The sequence below is a fragment of the Protobothrops mucrosquamatus genome, unplaced genomic scaffold (genome assembly GCF_001527695.2).
Source record: "Protobothrops mucrosquamatus isolate PMUCROS unplaced genomic scaffold, P.Mucros_1.0 scaffold_224, whole genome shotgun sequence".
NCBI lineage: Eukaryota > Metazoa > Chordata > Lepidosauria > Squamata > Viperidae > Protobothrops > Protobothrops mucrosquamatus.
The window spans coordinates 1-9,214 of NW_015386300.1; the positions used below are offsets into that span (position 1 = coordinate 1).

At 38.7% G+C, this 9,214-nt stretch overlaps 1 protein-coding gene across 1 annotated transcript; it reads right to left on the minus strand.

Annotated features, from left to right (window-relative positions):
- Positions 1–163: 163 nt before the first annotated feature.
- On the minus strand, positions 164–6,923 carry LAMTOR3 (late endosomal/lysosomal adaptor, MAPK and MTOR activator 3; the record flags this gene model as incomplete). The annotated part of the gene is made up of 6 exons (XM_015828210.1): positions 6,863–6,923; positions 4,660–4,699; positions 4,211–4,245; positions 2,304–2,362; positions 1,224–1,357; positions 164–280 (listed from the first exon to the last, which is right to left on the minus strand). Coding segments are annotated over exons 2-6 (354 nt in total), but the record flags the coding sequence as incomplete, so codon positions are not given.
- Positions 6,924–9,214: the final 2,291 nt, after the last annotated feature.

The following is a 9,214-nucleotide window of genomic DNA, read 5'->3' on the forward strand; positions in this document are numbered from 1 at the left end:
AGGAAAATTTAAATATTTGGTTCTGCCACCAATGCTGACCAAGGATAATCTCTGAAAGCTTTGGTATAAGGCTTTCTTTAGGTCTAGCTTTTACTCCTTACGACAGGAATAATTTCAGACTTCTTTGCAAAAGTTGTATTTAGCTTAAAAAATGGGCACAGACCTGATCATTTAAATCTAAGTATTGAAATGCTGATTTCAGTTTTGAAAATGTACCTGTATTGGCGTTGCTGCTGGCAATAAAACTCACTACCAAAGGAAGTTTATTGAACTGAACCACCTACAAGAAAAGAAATACAACTTCAACATTCAACGTAAGTGTTTTGTTATGGTCAGTTTACACATATGGGTTGTGTATTGCAAGTTGGCAGATTAGCAATTAGTCATTCTCTATTCCCTCCTTTAAAATAATGGAAGTGCTAATAATATATTTTGAATATATTAATAGGCACATACCCAGGTCACACCTAATCTAAAAACAGGTAGTCCTCGACTTACAACTGTTTGCTTAGTGACCATTTAAAGTGGCAAAGGTACTGAAAGAAAGTGACTGATGAGCATTTTTCACACTTATGACCGCTGCAGCATCCCTACAGTTATGTGATTTACATTCGGATGCTCGACAACTGACTCATATTTATGACGGCTACAGTGTCCTGGTGATCCCCTTTTGCAACCTTCTGACAAGCAAAGTCAATGACAAACCAGATTCACCTAACAACCGTGTTACTAATTTAATAGCTGCAGCGATTCACTTAACAAACGTGGCAAGAAAAGTTGTAAAATGGATCAAAACTCACTTATCAAATTTCTCAGTGACATAAATTTGGAGCTCAATTGTGGTCATAGGTTGTGGACTACCTGTACATGAAACATCACAATACCCTACTTCAAAAGAACATTCTGGTTTTTCTTAACATTGGATAAACCTTTTATACTGGCTGGGTATTGTGATAAGCTACATACCTGAACATACAGTACTTTGTTAAACTACTGAATCCAGATTCACACAGCACACAAAACCACAAACCCAACTTGACTTAAGCCCATAGTTACTTAGGTTCCTGCATCATGCCAATTAAACTCCAAACAGTGATAGATTTTGAACAGACCTTTCTGTGGCACCTGAACTGATCCAGTTCAAAACTTTTTTGCAGCATTTTTACATTTATTTACCTGCTGGCATTTCTCACTAACAAGCAACCTTGTTGATAATTTCTTACCTGGTAAGTGTTATAGTAACAGATTATGCTTTTGTTTTTGGAAAGCCCAAGTTTGCTGCCCTGATCTGTCGCAAGTGCAAATGTTGACAAGAAACCGGGTCGAAGAGCATGCTCAGGGGCATTGTCATTGGCAACTAGAAGAAGAAGAAGGTATTTTGTAACTGTTCACAGAATAAGCAGAAACGCAAAGCATCATCTTCTTGGACAGCAGTATAAACTCCTGAGTCCTCAACATCCAGACAAGGTCTAGCGAGTTTTAAAAGTAGTACTGGCTGTCAAAAAGCATAGGTCAGTTTTCTCTAGCTTGGGCACCCTTTGGGTGTGGAGATTCAGCATGACCTATGAAAAATGGTCCATTCATTTGGAGAAAGTTTGGGAAACAGGATTGGCTCTTCCATGGATATTAATATGGTACAACTATGACCGCAGCAATGAAGAGCACGGAATACAGTAGCTCTTGCACCAGTATGTTTCAAAAACCGACCCACTGCAGTCCTTTCTGAAATGCTATTAATTAAAATCCTAAATATATAGTCAATTAGTACATTTTAAACTCACAAATCAAAAGTAACGGGGAGATCTGACAAACCTCTTCCTTTTTTTAAGAAGAGCTTTAGTATATAGTTTAACGTGCAGCACAGCTTTTAGTATGAGTTGTTTCCACTCATCGCTCGTAGAACATTGTCACTCAAACTCAAAGCACCCACAAAAAAAGCTGGCATATGATTTCCTCAAAGTCACAGTTTCCATAAGTCACATTAAGGAAGTGCGTCATGGCTGATGAACTGGCATTATGCTTCCAGCTGACCAACAACTATGCTAAAGGCCAACAAGAATGAAGTAACAAAATTATGAGTAATGCAGATGCGTGCCTGCTAGCTCAGACTGAACAATTTCAGTTTGGAATCAGGATAAAGCAGCGTATTAAAACTTAAGTGCAAGAAGGATGAAACATCTTCCTTTTGTCATCTCAGTTGGGTTGTAAGGTTGTTCTTCAGCAGACAGTTCAATACCAAGCATGCAGTAATCAATTTGCAAAGGGACAATTCACCAATTTATCCATCTTTGATTATTCCTTACCCTTAATTACTGGTACACCATCTCTGTCTGACACTACAATAGCATGAAGTCCTTCAACACTAAAAAAAAATAAAAGGAGATTGCTTAGTCATCTGTCTAGAAAGACAGCAAGCCATTTGAGTTTGCTGCCTCCTTGCTTTTACTTTTAATTAGTTAATAAACATAGCAATTTAAAACTTGTTAATAAGTTTATAAAATAATTTGATTTTTTTAACATAATTTTGGGTTCCTTATAGTGTAGCTTAAAGCAATTCCGCATTTTATCATCACAAAAATTAACCTGGAGGTAGATTAGGCCGAGAGTGTGTGACTGGTAAATCTCATCCAATTAGATTTTTGGGTATTTGAAAACTCGAATCTTATTTTCCTGGTTGCAGTACAATATCTGAATCTCTTGAGATGAGCTCATGTCAAATAATTTCTGATAATCACAGTTTTCTCAACAGTAAGCATAATTTTGTAAACATTATTTGATGATTTTTATTCCTAAAAATGGTCTGAAGGTGCTCGCTTATTGTAGATGTAACTCTGAAGCTAAACAGATTTTAGGTCTTTGAGATAGGCTTTGAAACCCATGAATTCTAATCAAAACACAAGGGAGGAAAAGATGATTGAAATAGACTGTGTTCATTCTTGTTTAATATTATCAGCACTTTTGAGGCCATATAATATTTGCAAATTAGGTTTACTAAACAGTTGCTGGCAACCAAAGAATTCCATACAGGTAGTCCTTGACTTGCAACCACAACTGGGAGCAGAATTTCCATTGCTAAGCAAGGTGGTTATTAAGTGAGTTGCACCCTATTTTACAACCTTTTTTTGCAACAGTTTTTAAGTGAATCACTGCAGCTGTTAAGCAAATCTGGCTTCTTCCCCCATTGAATTTGCTTTTTGGAAACTGGCTGGGAAGGTCGCAAAGGGTGATCACATGAGCCTGGGATGCTGCAACCGTCATATATACATGCCAGATGTCAAGTGCCCAAACTTTGATCATGTGACTCTGGAGACACTGAGATGGTTGTACATGTGAGGAACGGTTGTGCTGTGGTCCCTTTGAATGGTCCCTAAATGAATGGTTGTACGTTGAGGACTACCTGTATTTTGTGACCACAGAAAGTTGTATTTATACTGAGGCAAGTGCATTGTTTGACCTTGCACACCACTGTTAACACTGACTTCCAGGGTCTCAGTTTAGAGGTTTTTCTTGCCCTACATAGAAAAACAAGAATAGAGCCGGGGAATGTTCGCAAGCATGGCATGTACTTTTTCACAAATTACAGCTCTCAACAAGCAGGAAAAAAAATCTCCACTATGAAATGGTTGATCTGTATTTCTGCTCTTATTCTTCTTTTATACTATGCATTCTCGTTCTACATCAGCAAGGGCTGTAACAGAAAGGGATGGGATAGCAAAAAAAACACAAAAACCCCTCCTCCTATATATCGAGTCCATCAGATTGCAGTTTGTAATTTGTGGCTGTCAAAAAAAGAAATCTTAGCTTTCAAAGTAGCCATTACCATTCTTCCCTTTCCAGCACAAACACCCCAAATTTGCAATTAAAAAAGTAATTCAAAATCCTTTGAGAGATAGATACTTCTTATGCTATTTATTTCAGCTGGGACTAGCCTAAGTCTTTGGCTTTATCAGGGATTGCCCTGAAGCAATTACATATTTGACCAAAGGATTAGAAGGAGCAGCCAGAGGGACCTGCATCTAGATACTTCATATACTAGAGGACTCATTGGTAAAACTAATGTCATCCTGCAATAACATTTAAGTGAAAGTTAACATCAGAAAAGAATGAAAAAAATTGCAAGACTATTAAGAGATTTTTGAAATTACTCAGAATATTTTTACACTGATACGTTTACATGCTTATATGGTATAAAAAATGATAAGTATTTTACCTTGGTAGTTTTTTATACAGGAACCTTTTCAAATCCTAGGATGAAACAAAGTAAGCAGGGTTTTTTAGCCACTTATATTACTTATAAAAAGATCATACTCCATGCTTTGTTGTCATTAGAAAGGATGATATTCCTTTAGGAATTGGCAGTAATTCCTAAATACTGCCAGGATCATAAGCTTAATCACTATAGGCAAAGAAGTAAACAGTACTTCTCAATCCCAACTCCTTGGCCACATTTCTGAATGCATTTGTACTATTCAGCTGCCATATGGGCTTATTGTTCTTCGTATCTGAACCAATTACTAATGATATATAGGTTATAAAGTAGATTAGAATAAGCTAAATAAATATTCCATAAACATTAGTAGAAATTGTTCAATATGTAACTTCTTACAAAACACTATCATTACAAAACACAAAATCATTACAAAGACATTTCATACTTACATCTGCCATGATACTCAAAAAATTATGAATTGCCAGTCCACTGAAAAGCCAAAGTGATATATTTTTAGAAAAGATAATCTGTTCGTCTTTAAAGTGATATCAGATTCTTTGCTATTTCTATAGCAAACAAAACATAGCTACTGGCACTGGTGATGTTACCTAGTTTGGTTAATGAAATGTCTGCAAGAAAACAAGCAAGCTCAGAGAGCACCAAGGACCCCACATAACTACTGGGGCTACACAATGATCTGGATTCAAAGGTAAAAAAATGATTTGGGTTTGGGAGGTTAGATGGCCCACTCAGATGCTTTTTTTATTGTTTTGCCTGAGTTTACCTTGGTCAGCCTTGCAGACTATTACCCTTTGTTAATTTTTTCATTGTTTTTAATATGTTGTTAGTCATGTTAACTTATAAAAGTGTATGGGCATGCATGTCATAATTGTTAATACTACCTTAATTCAAACATACTTTTTCTGAGATCCACTGTACAAACTCATGTGGAGGTATAATAAAATTAGATATACATACCCATATATTTAAGTATGATTCTTTATGCAGTTAATAGACATGATTATATTTGTATAACTTAGTGCCCATACTTGATTCCAGACTGGAGTCAGTTAAAATAAACTAGGCAATTGTCTTTCTAGGCAGGGCAAACTGAATGGTGTAAAAGAAGACTACACCATAATCAATGTTTTTTATTGTACATGTCAATATCCGGAGGGCTACTACAAGTATGCAATTTAACAGGGGAGTCAATTTAATGGCTTATCAATTTCAGAAGAAGTGTTGCAGTGTAATTGTATTTGTTCTTTTATCTTTCTGTTTCAAATGTATTATATATTATATTATATATAATCTATAAATGTAGAAGTGTTGCACTTGGGTCCTCTCTCCTTCTGCACAATCTATTTCCAAATTCCATTTCCATTCTATCTCCCTGTAAGCACATTTCATCTTCAAATGCTTTGGCTTCTAATCTGAGTGGGTGATTTTTTTTCACAACATTCAGGAAAATATGAATTGTCAACAGTCCAACTTATTTTTTCTCTTTGAATTTGGAATTCTATACAGCCCTGACATCTATTTCCCTAGAAAATACTGGGAAAAGTTGCACTGAGTCAATCTGTGCTTCTGAAATTTGGTATCAATTACTTTAACCAGGGCATAGTACCTTTTACTTCTTAGGTAGAAAGTTTTACTTTCTTAGGCTTCAATATATATAAATGAACCGAAGGCTTGAAAAGAAAGGATAATCCCTACAGATAATGGCAAACATCAACCCAATTATGAAACACAGAGAAACTTCAGTGACCACATCCACAAGGATCACTTCAGTGATCATGCCAAAGGAATAGCCTTTCCAGTGGTAATGCACAGCTGTGAAAAAATATTTTTGAATTCTGGATTTGGAAAAGTCAAACATATTGTGAATTAAAAGACCAGTTAATTTTGAAATAAAGAATGACTGCCTGCGTGGTATGACTTGGCTAATTGTCTCTGGCCTCTACAATGAATTTTTGCCCAAAGATCTAGAAGTGACATCTGGGCTCAGAAAAAGATCAATGTTAGGCCTGGTTAGTATTTGGATGAGAGACCAACCGGTAATCCCAGATTTGCCCATTGCCTGGCAAGTAGAAAAGATACCAAAAAGCAATCCCAATAAGTTCATTATCATTGCAAAGTAAATTGCATGGCTAGAGGGGGAAGAAAAGGAAAGTAAAAGGCAACAAATAAGGTGGACGCCCAGAATGAGAGACCATCTTCGGAAGAGCAACGAGCTCTCAGGGGCGATAAAGAGGCCGGGCATTTGCCGGGTCCGATCCGGGAGCCCCTAACTCAGTGTTTCTCAACCTTGACAATTTTAAGGCATGTGGACTTCAACTCCCAGAATTCCACAGACAGCAATGCTGGCTGTGGAATTCTGGGAGTTGAAGTCCACATGCCTTAAAATTGTCAAGCTTGAGAAACACTGCCCTAACTACTCTTGTCCTCCCGGAAAAGCCGGAAAAGGGGGCAGAAGGTTCTAATCCCACCCAAAACTGGGGAGCAAAAGGAGTGCTAATAACAAAATTAAACACGCGCGAAGGACAACTCGCCCCGCCGCCTTCCCCGGCCATTCATAATAACGGCAACCGCTCCCCCCCCCCCATCCAAACCTCCCCTCTCTTCCGGGTTTGAACTCTTTAACCGACCGACCTTAGATTGCGTCCGAAGCGTTTTCCGGTCCCTGACGTCACGTGACTCTTGACGACTCTCGTCTCTCACGTGACCCCCTCCCGGCCGGTCAGGCGCCCCTGACGTTGCTAGAGATACTAAAAAGGGGAGAAGACTGTTTCCGTCTCTCACGTGACTTCCTCAGAGCCTGTCGGCAGCCTCGGGCGTTGCTAGAGATACTAAAAAAAAAGAGATGGAGCCTAACAGGAGTTCGAGGGGGTTGCGGGGATGATGGCAACAACCAAAAAAGATTTAACTTGTGAGCAATCCACGTTACCTGGGTACGTGTAGAATAGTTTCGCTTGACCTGCCCGTGTTAAGATGTGTCGCTACGATGTCAAAAAGATGTTGAGGCTCTAGAGCAGGGGTAGGCAACCTCGGCTCTTTTATGACTCATGGACTTCAACTCCCAGAATTCCCGAGTCAGCATAGCTGACTCGGGAATTCTGGGAGTTGAAGTCCATGAGCCATAAAAGAGCCGAGGTTGCCTACCCCTGCTCTAGAGAGTGCAGGGAAGAGCAATAAAGAGGCTCAGGGGACTGGAGGCTAAAACATATATAAAACGGTTTCTGGAATTGGATATTAATGAAGAGAAGGACAAGGGGGGACATGACAGCAGGGTTCCAATATCTCAGGGGCTGCCAGAAAGAAGAGGGAGTCAAGCTATTCTCCAAAGCGCCTGAAGGCAGGACAAGAAGCAACGGATGGAAACTAACCAAAGAGAGAAGCAACCTACCTAGAACTAAGGAGAAATTTCCTGACAGTTAGAACAATTAATCAGTGGAACAAGCTGCCTCCAGAAGCGGTGAATGCTCCAACCCTGGAAGTTTTATACCACTGAAATGGTATAAGGTTTCCTGCCTGAGCAGGGGAGGAAGACCTCCAAGATCCCTTCCAACTCTGTTATTCTGTTAGGTGTGGATTTCAACTCCGGGCACAAAGGATAAGAGGTGACTGTCTAATAAGGGGGATTTTAGACAAAACAACCAAACCTTTCAGTGGGTCATCTATCTTCCCAGCTCCCGAGTTAGTTTTCATTCCATTCTAAGTAGCGTTAGGGTTTTAGACATTTTAAGACAGCATGGTGGGTAGAAATGCTATTGGTAACTCAAAGTAAGGTAGAATAATGAACAAATACTAGAATAATGCTGTATCAGTAGTATGTGACTAACCTAATGCGCATTACGCATGGATACAATGTATGTAGCAAACCCTCCATTGTATACCCGTGAGAAACGACACAAGAAAAGTTTGGAGGAATATTTTTCCTAATCCATTTTTTTTTCTCCACACTTGGACCTAAGTAATTTTTTAAACTTGTGTTGAAGGAAAAATCTTCATCAGGGTCCAGTCCAAGCTGGGAATAAACAAACATGGAGACTGCTTTAGAAAGAAGCAGACCTGATTTCTATTTGGGGCAGAGAGACTTGGGGGGGGGGGGTTGGTTTCTGTCTTTAAAATCATTTGGGGAAATATATTCTGCCTTTGGGGAAATATATTCTGCCTTTTTAATATTTTCCAAAAGATTTCTTTCTCTGGATTCTTTCCACACTTGGAACCCTGTTTTGTGAGAAACAGAGCTTTCTCCACTATAATGAATTGCATAGATATTCAATAAGGATTTAAAAAGAAGCAGAAATTTGCAAAAGCGATCTAAAATTGTGGAAAAAAAGGAAGCCAGTATTTTGTAATTTAAGAGTATCAGAAGAGACCAGGACTCCATTGCAAAATGAGCCAAAGGCCTCTAAATAGGACAGGCTGCTTGAAAGCATTTTGCTATGAAGAGAATCCTTTCTCCATGTAATTATATTGAATATAAATGAAAACTGGAAGATAAAGAATTACATCTATATAGTCTGATTGTTTTTCACTCATTTTTGCTTTGTGAGCACTGTTCCAGGTTCAGTTCCAATTTTTTTTTATTTGCATGGAAGCAGGAATGATCCTACTGGAGGTGAGGATTCGGATTTGCTGTCTCTTATTGGCTCAAATTTCTATTTTCTATTGGCTCTTTCTATTCACTCCTTACTACCTATAGGCCTAGAACAGGGATAGGCAACCTTTGCTCTTTTATGACTCATGGACTTCAACTCCCAGAATTCCTGAGCCAGCCAGCTATGCTATGCTGGCTCAGGAATTCTGAGAGTTGGTCCACGAGTCATAAAAGAGCCAAGATTGCCTACCCCTGGCCTAGAAAAAGCCAAAGCCAAGATTTGCAAAAACCTTTGCCATTGTGTGTTAGACTTGAGCACTATGGGCAACTTACAAGGATGCGTGTTCCTTCATGAAAACATTTTCAACCTGCAAACTGTCTGTTCAATCTGGTTTGTTCAA